Source organism: Botrytis cinerea, chromosome 6 (assembly GCF_000143535.2).
Source record: "Botrytis cinerea B05.10 chromosome 6, complete sequence".
Taxonomy (NCBI): Eukaryota; Fungi; Ascomycota; class Leotiomycetes; order Helotiales; family Sclerotiniaceae; genus Botrytis; species Botrytis cinerea.
In genome coordinates, this window is record NC_037315.1 from 2,277,048 (window position 1) to 2,297,266 (window position 20,219).

At 43.6% G+C, this 20,219-nt stretch overlaps 7 protein-coding genes across 8 annotated transcripts; 5 read left to right on the plus strand and 2 right to left on the minus strand.

Annotated features, from left to right (window-relative positions):
• The first annotated feature begins 2,732 nt into the window (after positions 1-2,732).
• Positions 2,733-4,120, plus strand: BCIN_06g06490 (hypothetical protein). The gene has a single exon (XM_001555158.2). The coding sequence runs from the start codon at positions 3,300-3,302 to the stop codon at positions 3,711-3,713; it is 414 nt and encodes a 137-aa protein (XP_001555208.1). The 5' UTR covers positions 2,733-3,299; the 3' UTR covers positions 3,714-4,120.
• Positions 4,121-4,876: 756 nt separating this feature from the next.
• BCIN_06g06500 (hypothetical protein) lies at positions 4,877-8,253 on the plus strand. Of its 2 annotated transcripts, XM_024693682.1 has the most exons (3): positions 4,877-5,994; positions 6,161-6,850; positions 7,015-8,253. In XM_024693682.1, exons 1-3 carry the CDS (start codon positions 5,362-5,364, stop codon positions 7,024-7,026), a joined length of 1,335 nt encoding a protein of 444 aa, XP_024549468.1. In that variant the 5' UTR covers positions 4,877-5,361; the 3' UTR covers positions 7,027-8,253. The 2 variants fall into 2 exon arrangements, with proteins under 2 accessions (XP_024549468.1, XP_001555206.1); XM_001555156.2 differs by having other exon boundaries at positions 6,161-8,253.
• A 499-nt stretch (positions 8,254-8,752) lies between these two features.
• Positions 8,753-9,848, plus strand: BCIN_06g06510 (hypothetical protein). The gene is made up of 2 exons (XM_024693683.1): positions 8,753-9,116; positions 9,282-9,848. Exons 1-2 carry the CDS (start codon positions 8,979-8,981, stop codon positions 9,390-9,392), a joined length of 249 nt encoding a protein of 82 aa, XP_024549469.1. The 5' UTR covers positions 8,753-8,978; the 3' UTR covers positions 9,393-9,848.
• Positions 9,849-11,818: 1,970 nt separating this feature from the next.
• On the plus strand, positions 11,819-13,921 carry BCIN_06g06520 (hypothetical protein). Its single transcript, XM_001555154.2, has 4 exons — positions 11,819-12,324; positions 12,380-13,077; positions 13,132-13,343; positions 13,411-13,921. Exons 1-4 carry the CDS (start codon positions 11,965-11,967, stop codon positions 13,689-13,691), a joined length of 1,551 nt encoding a protein of 516 aa, XP_001555204.1. The 5' UTR covers positions 11,819-11,964; the 3' UTR covers positions 13,692-13,921.
• Positions 13,922-14,051: 130 nt separating this feature from the next.
• Positions 14,052-14,812, minus strand: BCIN_06g06530 (hypothetical protein). Its single transcript, XM_024693684.1, has one exon. It carries the CDS (start codon positions 14,666-14,668, stop codon positions 14,198-14,200), a length of 471 nt encoding a protein of 156 aa, XP_024549470.1. The 5' UTR covers positions 14,669-14,812; the 3' UTR covers positions 14,052-14,197.
• Positions 14,813-15,695: 883 nt separating this feature from the next.
• On the plus strand, positions 15,696-16,922 carry BCIN_06g06540 (hypothetical protein). Its single transcript, XM_001555152.2, has one exon. The coding sequence runs from the start codon at positions 15,777-15,779 to the stop codon at positions 16,896-16,898; it is 1,122 nt and encodes a 373-aa protein (XP_001555202.1). The 5' UTR covers positions 15,696-15,776; the 3' UTR covers positions 16,899-16,922.
• Positions 16,923-16,934: 12 nt separating this feature from the next.
• BCIN_06g06550 (hypothetical protein) lies at positions 16,935-20,205 on the minus strand. Its single transcript, XM_001555151.2, has 2 exons — positions 20,100-20,205; positions 16,935-20,043 (listed from the first exon to the last, which is right to left on the minus strand). Exons 1-2 carry the CDS (start codon positions 20,114-20,116, stop codon positions 17,163-17,165), a joined length of 2,898 nt encoding a protein of 965 aa, XP_001555201.1. The 5' UTR covers positions 20,117-20,205; the 3' UTR covers positions 16,935-17,162.
• Between the last annotated feature and the right edge of the window lie 14 nt (positions 20,206-20,219).

Sequence of the window (20,219 nt, forward strand, 5' to 3'; positions counted from 1 at the left end):
GATAAGTGAGGGAAAGAAGCGGCATTAGCTGGTCGTATAGAAATTTGCCGACGGATCACGGCTATTTCTTTTCTCGAGGGGGAAGAGTGCGGAACACATCTATCTATGACTTGTCTGGAGAGGTCTTCTTCGAAATCCGAATATTAAAAAATCTCGTCGTTAATACTACATACAGTTTTCCTCCATGCATCATTTCCCATATATTTGATCATTCCATGCCATATCCAGCCAGCCAGCACCTTGTAAGTTCATCCACCCGTAAAATTCGTACAATGAAATGCAATGCAATGCAAATAGCCACCTCCGCGCGATAATCATAAGTTGCGGTCCCAAATACAATGAGGTCCCCCATCCGTGGGCCTGTCGAAAGAAAATAGTCGAAAGGTCTGTTCTTCGTAATTATATTAATGCCAGAGAATTTCTCCATCTCCTCACGTATCCCCGCCATTTCTCCAAACCTCCCACCTCCAACCCCAACTCCCGTATTTCTCTCACAACATTGGGTATTACCTCCTCCTCTCACCTCTTCTACCTTCTCCACCAACGACGCCCCCAAAGCTTAATGGGTCTACAGTTCTGAATCCACTGTCCCGCTCCCTCCTCTCTCTCTTACTCTTCGACCTCCTCGGTGGGTCGTGTTCTTCAATTACCACGACCTCATCACTGCCCCCACCGCTCGAACTGGGGCTTCTCTCATCCCTACTCCTTCTCACCTCTCTCCTCTCCTCAACAATTACTCTCTCAACAGGTGGTGGAGGCCTCCTCGTTTCTTGTCGCACTTCCTCCCTTACCACCCTAACCGGAGCCGGACTTCGACTGCGTTGACGCCGAATCTCGACTTTCTCGGTTGTGCTCACTCTTCGACTGTGCGGTCTCGAGCTCCTGTGCGAATTGTGTGACCTCCGTCTTACATTCTCACGGAAAGTTACATCTTCGGTAATTGTAGATTGCGCAGATTGACGACGTCCCAGTGTGCAACATGTATACAAGAGCCAGAGAAGCAGTATAAAGCCTGCCACCGAACCTAAAACTATGCCAACGATTGTGCCGGGCGAGGGAGAATTGTTCTGTTGTCCGTATGTAGTAGGAATTATACTTGGGTTGCTACTCGCAGTTTGTCGCGAGATTAGGCGAGTGAGGAGTCCCGTCAGCTTTGAAGGAGAAGATCGCTGGACATTTCTTCTGTGGAAAATTGTAGAGATTGGCTGTAAAATTGTCGTCGTCCTTGAGGCTACCAAAGCCGAATGCGCCACGTCTCTTGGGAATGTTGAAACACCCGAGAATAGCGAAATTGGAATAGGTGCCATGTTTGATGATGAACCTGCGAGCGATATTACGCTCGAGGCGTAGCGGATACCTTTTGAATTTATTCCCAATCTATGCGCCGGAAGTGTGATGTGTTTTCATGTGCTGCGTGTTGACACCCTGATTGATTGTTTACGACTGAGCTGTTTAAAGATGCTGGTCTAAGCTTGACGGGGTGATACGATACGATCAATTCCAATCGAGTGGAGGGGTTATGCTTGAATGTGATAAGCTGATTCTCGAAGATGGCATTTGCGGGTGGGTAAGTGAGCACAAGAATAGCGAATGGAGACACAAGGAGCGAGGAACGACGGATTGGAGATCTCTGGATTGGCGATCTCTGGATTGGCGATCTCTGGATTGGCGATCTCTGGATTGGCGATCTCTGGATTGGAGATGTATTGTATGAAGGCGAGAAAAGGGAGAGAAGAGAGGGAGGGGGGGAAGCAGAGAAGGAGGGAAGGAGGAACGAAAGAATATAGAGACGGGACGACAGTTCAAAGCTGGGAAGGAGTTGGAACGGGTAAGCTAAAAGTAGATTATCCCATCCCGAGGATTCCTTCAAACCATGCCATACATTCATTATACATGCCATGCCATACATGCCGTACATGCCATACACACCATCAACAAACGCTCATGCATCGGATGTTTGTACCTACTAACCCACCTCCCTGATCTTTCTATTTGGCGCGCACAATGGCAAGGTATCGGGTGCTTTGGCTTGCGCAATCTAGAACAACGTGGACAGGAACTCTTGGGGCGCCAGGCACAAGGGACTATGCACGACCTGTGAGTGGTTGGAAAATCACGGTGGCTGGTAGTGTTCTCGATGATATCGCTGGAGCCTTCTCTAATGCTCACAACTCGCTGACATGGGAAAAAGAAAAGAAAGAAAGAAAGAGGCTGGTATGGGATTCTCTCATGTCGAGGGCGCTTGTGGATGTGGATGTGGATGTGGATGTTGATGTGCGTGTGGATGTGGGATGTGGATGTGCGTGTGCGTGTGCGTGTGCGTGTGAAGATACTTTCCCTCGGTCTCTCCCTCTGGAGTCTGAACACATTGTGACAGTGCACTGGAATTGATTCACCTTGCAGTTTCTCCTCCACTGTGGAGAGACGGTTGGCAAGTTGGAAAGTTAAAAAGTCATTAGAAAGTTAGAACCTTGCCGTCGACGTATCACAACGGGTGTGGGCTCCACCACATCATAACGTCCCATGGCCATGGCTGTGGTTATGGACGATACTAATGCCATTCATCATCACGTCCCTTCTCTGGCATTTCTGGTTGCATGCATGTTGAAAACACCGTCCTCGCGCAATCGCCCTGTGTTCGAATCTGGCACCACATTCTCCTCCTGCTGAACGATGAAGGGTATCCGTCGTCGTCTCTCATGAAATGGATCGCGGCTACTGCTACGAGGACAGGTGAGCTGGTCCTACCATCTCGTGTGCTAAGCCACCATCGAAGGCCAAGTTTGCGACAGTAAATGTATTATCTTATCGAAATGTGAAAAGCCCAGAAACTCCGGATACCAAGCAATTCATTTCATTTCATTTCTTTTCTTTTCATTTCTCTGTTTCTTTTCCATTCTCGCCTTCATTTTAAATCCCCAAACACCCCAAGGTCATCTCGACAACTTCCATAGATTCGTTTTCATCTCCCCTTTCTCTCAATCGCCGTTCTTGCCATCAAGTTCCGATACCTACACTCCAGATTGGCCGGGCGAACCATATCCATATCCATATCCATATCCGTGGAATACGAAGTCCAACAGACTTGGATCTGAACTAATTAATTTGGCCATCTTGTATGACGTTGATCGGGAGCTATTAGATCGTACCAAGCGCCACCATCTACAAATCCGTCTTAATTCAAAGGCTTCGCATTCTATCTACAAAAAGACTTCACATCCCTATCCGACACCCTCCGAGAATTACTATACCAACACCAACGTCGCATTTCAAGTCAATCTACACAAACCCGACAGAAAATGTCGAAGAAATACGAAGAAGGGCCTCCACCTCCAGCATATGGCGCGGATGGTCCCAGTCAAAACTCCGCACCTATCCCTCCTCAAGCAGCATATATGCATCCTTCTCCCTCGCCTCAACCTCAATATCAACAGCAGCCATATCAACAACCATATCAACAGCCATACCCGCAAGGTCAATACCCGCAACAAGGTCAACAATACCCTCAACAAGGATACCCACCACAAGGAGGCTACTATGCGCCAGGTCCGCAGATGGGATATCAGCAACAACCTCCGTATGGATACCAACAGCAACCTTATGGATATCAACAGGGATATGGTCAACAGCAAAGAGGTTCTTCTAGCGATGGCTTTCTGGGGGCTTGCTTAGGAGCTATGGCTTGTTGTTGTTGCTTGGATCTATTGTTTTAGGAGAAATGTGCAGAGCAGAGAATGGAGAAGGGATCGAGTGGGACGGTTAGGCTGTTTAGGTCTGAAAGTAGACGGAATGGGGAGGCATATTGCAGCACAGATTTGACAATGGAAACGAAGTGGGAAATATACGATTGGGAGCATCTCGAGGACCAGGCAGGCATATTCGCCATTCACTATTTGACAATTAAATTGGGAGGTCTGTTGAAAAACATAATCGGCGTATTGGGCTGGCTGGACCTGTCTTGGAAGAATCCGGTATGCAATGGGTACAAGGGATTCAGGTGTATGGATGAGAGTATTGATCAAATACAGAGGAGTTATGGGTGGCTATAGTCCGGGTATGGAAGAACACAGGTTCTCAATTCTACATCTTTCTTAATCAAATATTTTACCAAATTCTTACATATTCTGCCTCCACGGCAGTGGCTCCCAGAGGGCCAGCGGAGCGTCATTCTCCTCATCGATACAACTGTGATTGACTTTTGGTTGAATGAACAATCCTACTACTACTGCTACTGCTCTTCTTATTATGGGGGCAAGCCCCCAAACCCCCATAGCTCGCTACGCTCGAAGATACGGTACATGACTTCTGTTATATCAACTTGTATGGAGAGTCGCCCTTATATATATGAAGTATTGCAGATTGGAGACTTTGCTAAGTAACAATTTTCTAATCGCTGGTGGTTTGCCAGTACCACATCTCCTCTTGTTGCCGGTACAATGCCGAATTCCAGATCGGATTGAGAATTATGGTCTGCATCTTGGCTAAGACCAGTATCAGAATAAGAGACCGAGCCGGACTCATTCACAGTAGCAGGAAACAATCCTCGTTGCCAATTCATTTTATAGTTTTTTTTAATTTGTAGGTTATATAATTGTAATTGTTTTTTCTTGCTTTGTAAAATTGAGGTAGATGGTTTGTTTATGTTTATTACAATAAAGGGCAAAGATAAGATATAAGTTAATATAATTTATAACAACTTGCAATAGCTATAAGAAGCCCTAAAAAATCTTTATTTTTAACAAAATATATAAAACTATTGCAATTTACAATACTCAGAATATAACAAGATTATACCGGATTGTTTCAATTTGTTTCCATTTTACTCATTAAAGAGCCATGATTTGGAAACTATAAATATATCACAATCCAATTTTCTGCGGAGATATGGAGAGATGGGACTTTGGAGAATTCCACTTCTGGTCCCTGCCAAGTCCCCTCGACCCAATTAGAAATGTCGTCGACCACTTTAAACAGCTCAGTTTGGAGATCTTCTGTTATCATGTACATAATTCTTCAACTGTGCCGCACCACAGCCTTGTGCTGAGATATCTCAACTCCATTCTTTCAAACAGTTATCATGAATCCTTCGATAATAATAGCATCCTGGTCTTGAACACTTCGTCTTAATGTTTCCATCATTGCTCCTTCGTTTTCCCCCAAGTTTTTAATATCCAATATTCGATCTCACTGTCGTTCTCGCGCTTCCAATTCGTGGTGACACCCAGCATACACGAACTGAATCATTTAGGCAGTATACTGGCCCCACACCTTCAGCAGGTATTCCTTCTGTTTTCTTGGCCACTGCATATACTCTCGCTTTCGCCCAAGGTCTGAAAAGTTACGACAATCATATCGCACATCATGGCCGATGTTGAAGAGCCCCAATTTACCACCCTCGCGCAACGCATTGCTGCATTGAAGCAACAGCAAGCGGGGGACTCTGCCCCTCCCAATAATGCTCTGATAGTAGCCAAACGACCTCCGCCACCTCCTATCCCTACTTCCGATAGACCTCCTCTTCCCACAAGACCAAAGACTGCCAACAATCCTCCAATTGTCACATATGGTTCTTCTGTCAGCCAGAAACCATTCAATGAGCCACTTGGCACAAAAGCCAACTCGAATACAGTCAATGGCAATGCCCTAGTTAATGTTTCCAAGAGTCCTGCCCTCCCACCTCGAAATGCACCTCCCCCATTACCCACGAGAAAAGCCTCGACTCCAAATCTGCCACCGAGAAGAGCATCTACTTCTACACAATTGGCAAGGAGAGGTTCGGGAGATTCGACCATCTCACAAGTGTCTACGGTCTCGGCCATGTCATTGAATAGTTATGGCAGACCTGCATCTTCAGTAACATCTATAGGGTCAAAAGACGGAAGAATGCTACCTCCTCCTTTGGATATGGCAAAACTTCCACCTCTACCACCTTCACGAAGAGAATTACAAGAAAAAGCAAGGCTAGAGCAGAAGGCTAAATTCCCTCTCGTTTCTGTAAGTATTTCTAGTACTATTTCCAGTCCTGGTTTTGGGCGGACGATCTCATTATCAAAGTTCGCTCCATTTCAGGTTGAACGTAGAATTGCAGACATATTCATCTCACTTTCCTCCTGCCTTCGAGCCCTTCTATAATTGCAAATTTAACACTTCTATGAAACAGACCAAGTCAGCTCCCGTTATTCTCAAACAACCTCCAGTCGTTGAACGTGATTTGCCTCCCAAAATGCCTCCAAGATCTAATGGCCCACCCAAAATGCCCCCTAGACCCGTTGCAAATACAGAGGACGAGAATTCAGTCTCTTTACCACCACGAAGACTACCACCGCCTTCCCATGCTCGTTCTGCTCTAGCACTAGGATTTGGCAATAAATCTACGGAAACACCAAATCCTTCACCAAGACCAGCACCTACATACAATAGGTCCCCCGGTCCTGCTGTTCAAGAACTGAATGCCAATAATTTTGATCATATCATTCTCTCCGGAAAATTTGCTCTTGTGGACTTTTATGCTCCATATTGCAAGTATTGTGTTGAATTGGATCCACATTTTAAACAGCTTGCCGAGGATTTTTCATTTGCTTCTGACAGAATTGTGTTTGCGAAAGTTGATGTTGATGCACACAAATCTTTTATGGCAAGATATGGCATCGAAGGATATCCGACCATCATGTTCTTTGACGGAAATGGGGATAATCCAGAAAGGTATCAATATATGAGAAAAACTGATGCTATGACAAAGTTCCTGGTTGAAAAGACTGGAATATCACCATCTGATGCACCAAAACCTGGGGGAGGAGCACCACCACCCATTAACTTTCGATCCAAGCCATCATCGGCTCAAGTAAAAGCTGTAAGTGCTGCTCCAACTACATCATCTTCTCCATCACTGGGCTGCCTTTTATGTCGAGACTTTTCTGGTCCGGATCAAATTGCATCAAAATATTCAAGGGAATTCCTTCCAAGATCCCCTGATAATACAGGATATCTTGCTGATGTTCTTTGTCGTTCTTTCAGCTCGCCTACTGATAAAGCTCGTGCTATCTTCGTTTGGCTTCATCATAACATTGCTTATGATACCGGAGCCTTCTTCGGAAACCGAGTCAAAAATGTTACACCTGCCGATACTATCAAAACTGGACTAGCTGTTTGTGGTGGATACGCTGGTCTTTTCACGGCTATTGCGCTTAAAGCAGGACTCGAAGCAATCATGGTAACTGGCCATGGAAAAGGATTTGGATATACACCTCTTAAGCCAGGAGAATCATGTCCGCCACCTAATCCTGGTGGTCATGCCTGGAATGCAGTACGTATCGATGGAGGAGAATGGAAACTGATTGATGCTTGTTGGGGTTCTGGACAACTAGGAGATAATCAAATGTACAACAAAAATTTGATCTCATCCTACTTCACCATGTCGAATGAAGAATTTGGCCTCAAGCATTTTCCAGCCAACAAGTCACATTTCTTTAGAAAAGACAGAAGAGTTTTGACGTGGGAAGAATACTTCATTGGAAATCTTGGTGGTGAACCATTGCAGATTTTCGGTTCTGTCGAAGATCGCCATGGCATCTCACAAACTTCAATCACTCCACCTCAAAAATACATTCAAGCATCATCTGCATCTAACGAAATAATGCGTTTCCAACTCTCAAAGATCTGTGAACATTTCGATTTTGAGCGCAATGGTGCTGGTAAGCCTTATTGCCTGGTTCTGAAAATAGGAGGAGTGGATGGGAGAAAGGATGATATGATACCATTTGAATTTGATGGATATTGGTGGTGGTTAGATGTTAAAGTTAAGGACTTGGGTACGAGAGGTCAGACAATTAGTTTGTATGCGGTTACGGTTGTTAATGGAGAAGATGCTAGGGGAATGACGAAGAGAGATTATGAGGGGAAGAAGGGGAACTGTGGGATGGAATTCGCGGGAGTTGCGGCATGGGAGTTGAATTGATGTTGTCTATGATGTGGTGATCATGGATAGGGATAACTTACATGATGAGCTGGTGAGCTGGTGAGCTAGTGAGCTTTGGATAAGCTTACTAGTACTTGGTGTCTTTCGTTTAGTTTGTATTTGGCTCGGCTCGGCTCGGCTTGGCTTATGGCGTTAAAGGATCTGATCTGGAAAGGTATACACATGATGGACAAATCGAGATAGACCACAGCATTCTCTTTACCTATCAATTTCCTTCTACATTTTTATAATCCTCTTAATACCCAACACAGCATAGTGCAAATCCACACACACACACATATATATTTACAGTCTTGACATTGATACAAATTGATGATTGATGTAGGTACTTCTTACATATCACCTACCATCCGTTTCAGAATCACTCACTCGGATTGTGCAACGTGGTTCCGGATAATGAAGGGCAGTTTGTTGGTTGGTTTCTGCCTATAGCGCAGCCTCGTTATGCATATGCACAGTGATATGCATAGGTGATAGGTGAGAGGTGAAAGGTGATATGTTGTACAACCCTGAATGGATATTCTGGCAGTTTCTACAGGACTCGAAACATCGAACAATCTGCCTTGTGAGTTGAGGGGGTGAGAGATAAGGAGGGGAGAGGGGGGATGGGATAGGATGGGATAGGAGTATGGTGTGTGGTGTGTGGTGTGTGGTGGTTGATGATTGGTGATTGGTGATTGGATGATAGATGGTGTGAGACGGGTCGAGAAGGAGGCCGGCTGAGGCGTAGAAGTAGAAGAAAAAGAGGGGTAAGGCGTAAAGAAGAAGAGGGGGGGAGGGAGGGGGTGTGTATAAAGTGCTGTGATTTCTTTCGACTTCTCTGGGAATTTACTCTGCTCTCTTCAGAATTCTTTGAGGATTTGTTTGAGTGGGAAAAAAAAGAAATACACTGCATAGTGCTGCATACCATCAGCGAGAATATCCTTCCAATCTAATCCAATCAAATCCAATCAAATCAAAACTACAAAATAGAACAGAACAGACCACCTTTCTGCAAACTGAAATGAAGCCAACATCGCCTTCTGTCCTTCTCGTCGCGGGTCTCGCGGGCATCGCAACAGCGGGACCGATCGCGTACGGTATTTGTCAGAGTGGGTGTGCCGCGGTGGTCATGGCATGTTATTCGGCGGGGGGTGCGACGGTATGATAGTTTTATTTGTCTTATTTTATTTCATTGGTTTCTTGCGGTTTCTTGGTTTGGTTTCTGGGTTTCGAGGGCTGGGTTTGGGGCTGGGAATATGGAAATGGAAATGGAAATGGAAATGGAAATGGAAATCCAAATGCTAATACGAAATGTGATGTACAGTGGGGTGCGACGCTGGGGGCTACGGCGCCGGCCACGATCGTGGCGTGCAACACGGCGTTTGGGACTTGTAGCGCGACGTGTGCGGGGTTTTTGGTGGCGCCGATTCCTTGAGGGGGTGAGTGATGGGGAGGAGGAGGGGAGATGAGAGGGGGGTGAAGGGAGGGGGAGAGCGGGGAGGAAATGGATAAATCAGATTGTTTTCCATGTGGATGTGCGTGTGGATGTGGCATTGCGATATCTCGGTACTTGGGGGGTGAAATTTCTTAAAGTATGTCAGGAAGGATGGAAGGTAGGAAGGTTGATTGTGTATGTGATTGGGATTTGAGATTGAGGGTCAAGATTGTTTTCAAAGAATATGGGCTGGGAATGTAACGGTGATGGTGATGGTGATGGATATGAAGAGTGGTGTTGGAGTTTAATGGCTTTTCTATTATTCAATTGATGATTGATGATTCTTGACTCTTGATTGCTACTCTTGGGATGGATGATGATTATGATGATATTGTGTGCTTGTTTACCGAGTAATTTGCGCATGAGGTTTGTTCGCTTGAATATTAGGGGGCTTGAATGAAAAGTATCTCTATCTATCTGTGAGTGTTCGAAGCATTATATAGATTGGGGTTTTCTTTCATGATTCATTCATGTGATGCTTTCTTCTTTGCATCGATTACTTTGTGATGACTCCATGATTGTACTACGGCCAGCAGCTGTGTTACCTGCTCCTCGAATACCTCACTTCAACACTTGATAGCTTCCACGTTGGAACTTGCGAGTCTGATTATCTAAGGTCTACGATCAGATGACTAAATTGAGAGCACTCGGATTTTCGGCGCTTGAGATTTGAGATGTCTGGATACTAGAAGGAGAACACAGAGTTTTCAATGATCTTAACTGTAGTCTAACGATCAGAGACTCTCAAAGATTGAGAGTAATACAGCATTCCAGGTACAGCATTCCAGGTGAATTGGATATTTCAAAATATGAGAATGACTTCGCTGGATCTAGACAATGAACGATGTTGGTTGTTGAACTGCAGTCCACACTATTGGGTGCTCGGAGAAGAAAGTAATGAATATGTATGACTTTGGGCTTCAAGCTAGTAGAGGATCAAAATAAAATTTTGGCTGTAGTGAGTTGTATAACTATATACATTGAACTTTGAGTTCTAGATTGATTGGAAACCCCCAAGTGCTAAAATGAGGAGGTATTGTGTTGTAGTAATGGATGATGCAATCAGTCATATTTGGTAAAAGGAGAAACAAAAATACAGCTTTACTTTCGTCTGATATCTTTTTTTTTTTTTTCTTCTCAAGGATTGCCTTTACTGTTGTTTATGTCGTATGATCGTATAGATACTCGGTTATGGCAGAGCGAGAAGTGGTTCGCCCCTTTATAAATATATATATATATATATCGAGTGGAGCTTTTATCTAATGGCCGAGATTTCCCATTTCAGCCTTATCCGAAAGTTCGGAAAACCTTGAAGTGTAAAGCCACGACAGTGGTAGGGGTGAAGAGGTCAATCTGGACGTAGTACCTTGTACGGATGCGTGTGTCTCCACTCACTGAGCTACTCCTCACGGTACTTCTCTGGGGGGTTTCCGCTTGATACCAGGACCTTGGGTTAACTTTAGTATTTTGGTACACTTATGAGCATTAGATTTTCATCAGTTGATGGTCTAGATGCGGATTATCCGTCCACTGCCCGGGTAGTAGGGTTGTGATATGACGATCATATCACGGTGAATTTCCATAGTTATTATAAACAACATCAAAAGAAAGTCAAAAAGATGGAAAATGATGAGGTATCGTCTAAATTGGAGCGATGATGAAACCATACTTCTCGCAGCCAATATAAACTTATGACTGCTGTATCGAGAAGTTTCACGATTGATCTGTCCATAGAGTTTTATTGAATTCTATATGATGGCATATTTTACTCTATTCTTGATGTGACAGTTATATCAAGAGTACATACCTACTTGGTAGATCATGATCATGCATGACCCGGCTTTGTCTGACTGACTATTATTTCCTTGTGGCATTGCCGATAGTTACATCTTCCACGTTATATCAAAATTGATTTTAAAGTTACAATCAAACTGATACATTCAATGTACAAACTTTCAAGGTGGGTGGCAAGATGTTTATCATCCCCAGATATACCTTGGATGATCAGACGTCGACGTCAAGGGACGTTCGGCTCGGACCATCCACAAATGTGCGAATCCTCCGATGTTCCCCTGACTAGTGACCTTCTATGCGTCAGTACGAATACGATGCATATCAACTAGTCTGTTATGGTCCATTTTCTGGGGCTTGTTCTCTTTATTTTGTTTATCAATTGAGATTGATGGTCCGTTCTTCTTCTTCTTATTTGCCAACCTGGACGTAATGCGCCTCAACATGAGAACGCGAGAATGCGAGGTTATTCGCATCATAGCAATTTGAGTAGAAGATCTGAGTAGAGTATCCTGTCAGTCTAATGCATAGCCATAAATCTTGTCTTGGAAGGTGGCTCTGGATAATATTAGATAGAAAAATTCGTAATGGAAAGGAATTCGCATCTCTCCAAGAGGAAATATATAAGAAACTTCTATTCCATTTCCTCATTCATCACACCAGCTTACAACTTTATCTTCCAGTCTATCACTTTCTTTAATCGAGTTTCTCTATCTTCATCATGTTTTCCCTGCTACTAGCAGGATCTACTTTTGTAGGAGCTGTTTATGCAGCTTCTAATGTTTCAGTTACAAACTCCTCCCTTGCCGGTACAACTGTAACGACTGATTACGGGACTTTTACCTATTCGGATGCTTCAGCATGTGCATGCTCTCAGCTATCAACTAGCTACCCGGAGCACCTCTACTTTCCAAACACCTCCAACTACACTTACTACAACCTTGAGGCATGGGATGTCAGAACTAACGCGGATCCGGCTTGTGTCTTCAGCCCTACCAGTGCCGATCAAGTGGCAGCAGGAGTAGGAATTATCAGTACTTGTGATGCTCAATTTGCTATTCGTGGTGGGGGTCATATGAATGTAAGTTTTTAGTATACATTCGAGGTTAGTGGCCTTTCGCTGACGTCCTTTATAGTTCCCTGGAGCCAACAATATCAATGCCGGTGTGATGGTAGCTCTTGCTGGCCTTAATGAACTTCAGATTTCCGCCGACAATACCACCATAGATGTTGGACCAGGTAATAGATGGTATGATGTCTATGCTTATCTCGAACCATATGGTCGAGTTGTCATTGGTGGTCGTCTTAAAACTATTGGTGTTCCTGGTCTTACTCTTATTGGCGGTGTTCATTACTTCAACAACAAGTATGGATACGCAATGGACAATGTTGTGAGCTATGATGTTGTTCTTGGAAATGGAACTCAAGTCGTCGCATCCGCGGATTGTAACCCCGATCTTTTCTGGGCATTAAAAGGTGGTGCCAATAATTTCGGTGTCGTCACCAAATTCACACTCAAAACATTCGATATCCCCCTCGTCAGCACTACGATTCAAGTTTTCGATGAAAGCGGAATTGAAGATTTCCTTCAAGCTACTTGTGATTTAGCTGCCAATAACGATCCTTCGATTGCAGCTGGAGCAGTTATCACTACTACATATAATGCTACTACAGGAGCTATGTCGGCATCTCTTCTAGGTGTTCAAGCTGGAACCGAAAGTCCACCATCTAGATTCGCAAACTTTACAGCGATTCCGGCAGTGCAAGCTGTAAATAATGTTACCTCAATGGCTACTTGGGCAGCAAAGCTTGACTCCCCTCTGCAAATGTTCCGGTAAGTTTCACACATTCTGTTCATAAAATGATCATTGCTAACACATCACACCAGAGTCGAATTTGCTGTTCATTCTATGAAACCAAATGGAACTGTTCTATACCAAATGTGGCAAATGTGGAAAGCCGCAGTCGAGGATGTGAAAGACGTTGTTGGTTTCTACCCAACTTTCGTCACAAACCTTGATCCTAAGAGTGCCAACACTATCGCAAAGACAAATGGTATTGGCAATGTATGGGGAAGAGATGATGCTGAGTCTGGTATCTGTGAGTTATCCCTCCTCTCTTCCATAAAACTCCCTATTCCATCTGAAGAGTTACTAACATCAAAAAGGGTGGCAAATGAGCACCGGCTGGGATTTAGCACAAGATGACCTCCGCATGACAACATGGATTCAAAAGGTCATGGGAAACATTCATAGCTTTGCCATTGCGAATAATGTCTCGAGTGAAGAAACAGACTTCATCTATATGGGTGATGCTGGCGGATGGCAAGACCCATTTTCTACATTTCCAGCGGAAAATGTGGAGAAGATGATCAGTGTTCGGGAGAAATATGATGCTGAGGGTGTGTTTTCACGCTTGAACTGGGGTGGATTCAAAATTCCTTTTTAGAGAGGGTCGAGATGATAAAGAAGAAAGTTGTTAGATTGTATGATAGTGAGTGTGACATACAGAGGGAAGCGGTTTGAGACGAATGGCTACGGCGGTGGGCTTTGCATGAGATCTGGTGCTAGACTCCTAGCGATAGTCATTGTATATTATTCTCATCATCTTAAACTTCTACGTAAATAATTATTCAAAGTTCCTGATAGTGGAGGCTTCAATTTCAAAATCAGAGGACAGTTTCTGCGATCACTGAAAGCTCATATTTAACATTGGATGTCCTGCTGTCGATGACTGTGAGATCTGCACTCCATTTTAAAAGTATTAAGAAAAAAGGAAAGTATCTGAGGACTTTGATTGTTTTTGTTCTGACTAAATTTTGACATATGAGTTTTTCTAACTATTGGAGGAGGAGATGGTATCGCCTGTAGCACAAGTATACGTTTTAACTGCATTCCTATCTCATTTTTCCACCTCAAAGATATGCCTACTTACTCATCATTCTTTCCAGCTATTCAACCATCCCTCTCTTCTTCCTCTTTCAAAATTTCATCACTCCTAACGTCCTCTTCATTCCCTTCTCCCTCTCCCCCCAACTTCAATCTTCCCAACAAATCTTCCACGCGTTGAATATTCCATTCTATTTCTTGCAACGCATGCAGCTCATCTCGAAGCTTCAATATTCGCGTCTCCGCGCCCACTCGTTCTTGCTCTACGTAGTAGATCTGTCGATGAAGGAACTCAATCTTTTTGGGTGTCTTTTTCTCCACATCACGTGCAATGTAGATGTTGCCTGTGGTTGAATCTAGGGATCGCCGTTGTCGAGGTACAATTGGTATCATGGTGGATGACTGGGCTACTGCTTCTGGTGCTGTTGCTGGTGCTAGAATAACGGCTGTCAATGGCGAAGTTGAAGTTGATACTGAAGGCGTGGAAGATGGATTTGAGCCCGAGCCCGAGACTGAGACTGGATTTGTGACTGGCATTGTGATTAGTATTTGACTTGTGTATGTTACCGGTGGAGAGTGTAGAGAAGTCTGCAGCAAGAAACAATGGGAACTCATCGAGGGTCTTTATACAAGTTTAAGTCCGTATTGTCTCATTATAATCTTGAATATACATTGAGTGACTGTTTCATATTTTTGAGAAGCGCATCAAAGAATCTAGAGAATTATGTGGAGAATCAGATGATTGTTCAGGAAGAAATATTCTAGACGTATCTACGCAGCTTCATGAGAGGTGAGGATAATACATGAAATCTCTTTGAGAATCCAGAATTTCCATCTTGCCAATTGCACCACATTGAATTCAGTAGCTTCTTTCGACAATGTATTTCACCACTAAAAATAAGTGAAAATAGATGTTGAATTCTGAGATCTGCTAGAGGATCATTCCTCTGTGTGTGAATTAAGAACAAAATAAAATGGAATTCTCTCCAAGTGAATGTGAAATGATTTCAAGCTATGCCGTAGGACCCTCGAAAAGAAAAAGAAAAGTATAACTTTGAATGAAGTCCGAAAAAGAAGGGCTATACTATACCCCTGGCTAAACTTTGTAAGAATGTCTAGCTGCTTCTAATGATAAAGATTGGAGCCCGTCCATATATATCACTTCAATCAGGATCCATTTAAACTGTCTTGGACTACCTCATTTTACAGTATGAACTTCGACCTCCAAGCTTGATTGTTCTATTACATTCTGGAAATTAAGAGCTTATTATCCTATTCCACCTTAAACATCCATGTTTGATCTTCATTATCTTCGTCGTTATCACGTCACCACTTGCAGGGAATGCCCTCTGCAAATATTCATTCTTCAGAATGTTTCAAAGAATTGTTTCTCTAAACTTCGATTGATCTGAATGCACAATGACTGTTACAAGAATATTCTGGCGGAAATGTCTTTCATTTCTTTCTCCATGCCTAACACATGGATCTGCCTTTGCGTTTCAAAGCAAGACATAAAGCAAAGCAGTGACAAAAAATAGCAGCAGAGCATAACTTGCCTAATCTAGATAATATAAAGAATAGCGATATCATTTGATTTCTTTCTCGTGTACAACTATTTCAACATCTAATTTCAACCCCAACGAAAATGGAAACTTCATCCCCTTCTCGTACTCCAGTTCTACGTCTCCGTCCGCTCTCTGAATTCGACAACCCCTCTCGAGAATCCATACACGCAAGAGTAGCCAGCGATGTCGCAAGATATTACAATAAAGCAGTATCAGCACCGAATTCTATGTCTGTAGATATTGGACCAGCGTACTACCCCGAATTTTCCCACCGGAAGTCCTGGGAAGTAGAGTCTCCTGAAAGATGCGAACCTATTTCGCGAACCGAGCCACTTTTTGCTTCTCCTATTGAAAGTCGTCCTTCCTCTCCGGATGGATCCACGGGTAGTATGATTACTCACGCCTCGTCTCAGACGGACGACTCCACTGAATCTAGAGACGTGACGATAAGAGACGACGAATCAGTCAAAGAACGAGACCAAGCAACGGAACGCAGCTCCAATCTACTTGAACAACTCCTGATGGAGAAGTCAAAAAACTTGATCTTGGAAAAGGAAAGAGACGAGGCAATTCTCAGAACCGCAGAAACCAAGACGAAATACGAAATCATAGAGAAGGAAAACGATGATGCCAAGCACCAATTGTGGGAGACACGGTATCAGATGAATAAATTGGAGAAGAGGAAGACAAGTCTTTTCGCAAGCGAGAAAGTAGCATTGATACAGGCGCAGAGAGACCAAGCTATCTTGCAAGCAGAGGCGAGTTTGAAATTGCAGAAGAAGGCGGAGAAAGAAAGAGATGAGGCAAAGCAACTTTTAGTTGAGGTTACAGAATGGCAGAACGAAAAATTGGGGGAGATGGATGAAGCAAGACGAGTCGCGGCGAAGAGATTTGAAGATATGGAGTTGGCAGAAAGAGAAAGAGACGAAGCATTGCAGCTCGCATCCGAGAGATTAAGTCGAATGAATGAAGCGCAGAGAATCGCATTGGTGAGATTGAACGAGATGGAGCTGGCGCAGAAGGAAAGAAATGAAGCTCGACATCATGCAGCAGAGAGCTTGGGAAAATGGATCAGCTTGGAACAAAAATACGAGGAAGAAAAGCATGAAACGCATTTGTTGCGAACGGAGGTAGAGAGGATGAAAGAGGAGAAGAAGGGACGAGGTTACTGGACATATTTCCTTGGTGCATTGTTCGATTGAGAATATTTTGAGCAACTGTGCTCATGTTCTGGGTCATGCTTCAAGAATTGCTAGAGTAAATTTCGGGAAACTGCTAACCGGATGTAATCCGGAATGGTACAACCAATGAATGTATCTCAATCTTTTCCATAGTTAATAATTTTGCAAATAAGTGCTATTGAATTTTTCCACCACACTACCATTTTGACCATAATTTATACATCTTACATTTTGATGTCCAACCAATTCTATATCAACGCATTGTCACAATTAAATTCAAACATCCTAAGAAACTTGAACAAATCCTCTCTTCTTCTTACTCGATCCATCGTCCTCCTCCCAAGTCTCCTCATCCACATAGTCTTTAGTCCCCATATCCTTGACTCTCTCTCCAGTAATCTTCAAAGCTGCCAAATTAAATCCCATCTCATCCTTCTGTCTCTTCAAACTCTTTCTCAAGTTTTCCTTAACACCATCCAACATAGTCCTCATGGTTTTACTTGAAACAATCTGTTTTTGATGTGTTTTCAACATGAAGAATAAGATTCGACAAGTAAGTGGTATGTTCATCTCCTTTTGGGCAAAAATATTTAAGAATGTGAAGAGCATTGGGAGAGTAGAGAATGGAAGAACGAGCAATGCGTCGTGAAGAGCTGCGGCTTTGATTTTCTGGAGAGTATTAAGAACATGTCTTTCGGCACTGATATTACCGAGAGCCATGAAAAGGAGGTTGCGGGCTGGAGGAGCGGTATTAGGATTGGTGGCTTTGGCGAGTTCATATTCAGCCATTAGTTCAAGATCGACGGTACCAATCTCAAGGGCTTCGACAATCTTTTCTCCAGCCATCAAAGTCTCGGTTGTTTGTTTTCCAGCGGCTCCAACTTCATTGTCGTCATCTTCCTCGTTCTTACCAGGATTCAGAGATGTTGTCAAAGTTGACTCGTATAACTCTTCCAGCTCCTTCTCCTTCTCTTCTTCGAGGAATATTTGCTCGTCAGTTTGTTCCCACACTCTGATGCTTTTATCGTGACTTGCACTGACAAAAAAGTCACCAGTTCGACTAACTGCCAAAGCCCAAATTTCACCGTGATGACCATCCAATCTTTGGATCTGTTCGAATTTGTCTCCATCCCAGTACTTGATCATTTTGTCCTTACTGGTACTGAAGAAGTGATGACCATTGCCATCTTGACTATGTGGAATAAATGCGACCTGTAGGATACTGTCTTGATGTCCAAAGAATGCCTTATGACAATCTCCGAAATCGAGACCCCAAAGACGTATATTCTTGTCGGCAGAACAAGTAACAATGAGTTTGCTATCAAAAGAGATATCCATGTTAAGCACAGGCAATTTGTGACCATACAAATTTAGGAAGAGCTTCAAAGAATCGACGAAGAACACCTTAACGGTATTGTCTAGGAGGGCCACAGCTAACAGACGTGCATCAGGTGAAAATCTCAAGCTCAGAATATCATCTGATACTTTCAACGTTCTGGTATGGACGAGTCGTAATTTTGGCGTTTTCCGTGTGGTTCCGGGAATCTCTTCCTGAATCACCTCAAAGTTCCAGAATTTGGCTGACTTGTCTGCACTTCCGGACACTACAGAACGGCCGTCCGGATGTACCTGTAAAGTCCAAATAGCACCTTCATGTGCTTTGATACTCTCAATCATAGCAGTTGCAGTTACATCAAATAATTCCAGTTCCCCAGATTTTGTTCCAACCACTAGAATTTTATCTCCTGGCAAGAATGCACAGCATAGAGCATAGCCACATTCGAAACTTCGTATACAAGTTCCCTTGCGAACATTCCAGATTTTGATACCACCATTAGATACTGATGCCAGCATCTTGTCGTCGGAACTCAGTGCCAACGCTCTTATATCTGCTCTGTGACCTGGCATTTCGACCGATAGTGTTCTTGAATAATCTGGCATTTCTTCGCTCTTCGATTTCTTACTTTTCTCTTTTGTGACAACTGTGTAGACCTCCAGTTGATTGTTCGAAGTTGCTATGAGCAATTGTATGGATTTGGTGCCTTTAATGCGTACCCAATCAATGGATCGAACTCTACCTCCCGTTCTCACAATGACGTATGGGACGAAAAAGTCTGTGATATCCGCAGTTGAAATGTCTTCGACCTTCTCGTCCACTTCGTCAACTTCCATAGCTGATTTCTCGGTTGCGGCCAACTTTTCTCTTCTTCTCCTGCGCTTTCTTGCTAAGCTCTTCTTTACTTCCTCTTCTGATCGTATCCTCCATATTTCAACCGACTTTTCCGAACCATGAACCGAAAAGTAGTCTAAGCGTGGGTGGAAACTAATTTCGAGTGCCCTATCTTTTCCCTGTCGATGTAAAATTCCTCTACCCTGGAGATATCGAGCTTCAACTGCACCGTTCACTTGTTTCGATAACTTATATAGACCGGCTGTATCAATAGACCACACTTTCATTTCCCCGTCGTTTCCAGCCGTGATACACCCACTACCATCTGGCGAAGTGCCTAAAGCCCAACATTCTCCATTTGTTTGAGCGACATGAGTTTCAATACAGTGCTGAGATGTCATATCCCAGAGTTTGATGAGTGCATCCTTGCCAGTGGTGAGAAGAAATCCCTCAGATGAACTGTCCTCCACATCAACTACTTCTTCGTCTTCACCAGACTCTTGTGGCGCACTGGGTTGAATGAATTGGAGTCCGGTGATTTGATCCTTGTGTCCTCTCAATTTGAACAAGCCAACCTCAGCAACTAGGTCCCACACAATAACATCTGTATCTCTCGAACCACTAGCTAACCGGACTCCAGATTTATCGAATGCTAGTGTAGTAATCGCAGACTTGTGCCCGTTGAATTTGACTAGAATAGTTGCAATTTTCGAGTCCCATAGTCGTATGCTACCATCCTCGTATCCGACGGCGAAAATGTCTATGTCTGTTTTGCTCTGGGCAATGGCTGAAACTTGAGACTTGCATTCATTGTCTCTCCATCGACTCAAAAGGGCTCCCGTCTTTATTTCCCAACACAATACCTCCTCATTGGCGGCCACTATAGCTCTTCCTGAACCAGTATTTCGACTCGAGACGCCGGCTCCATCTGTTGACCAAACAACATTTGAAGTACTCGAATTGACAAGACCGAATGATTTCGAATGCTCGTATTTCCTAGAAGCAAGTAGTTCAGTAATTGCCAGTCGCCATTTGGAACTTTGAGGACTTACAAGTAGGATTTAACCATATTTATGAACTGGCGCAAAAGTACTCATATGCAGTTTGGGAACCAGAACTTTTTTTCTAACCTATGCGATAAAATTCCTTAGTGCTACCGATAAGCATGGGTT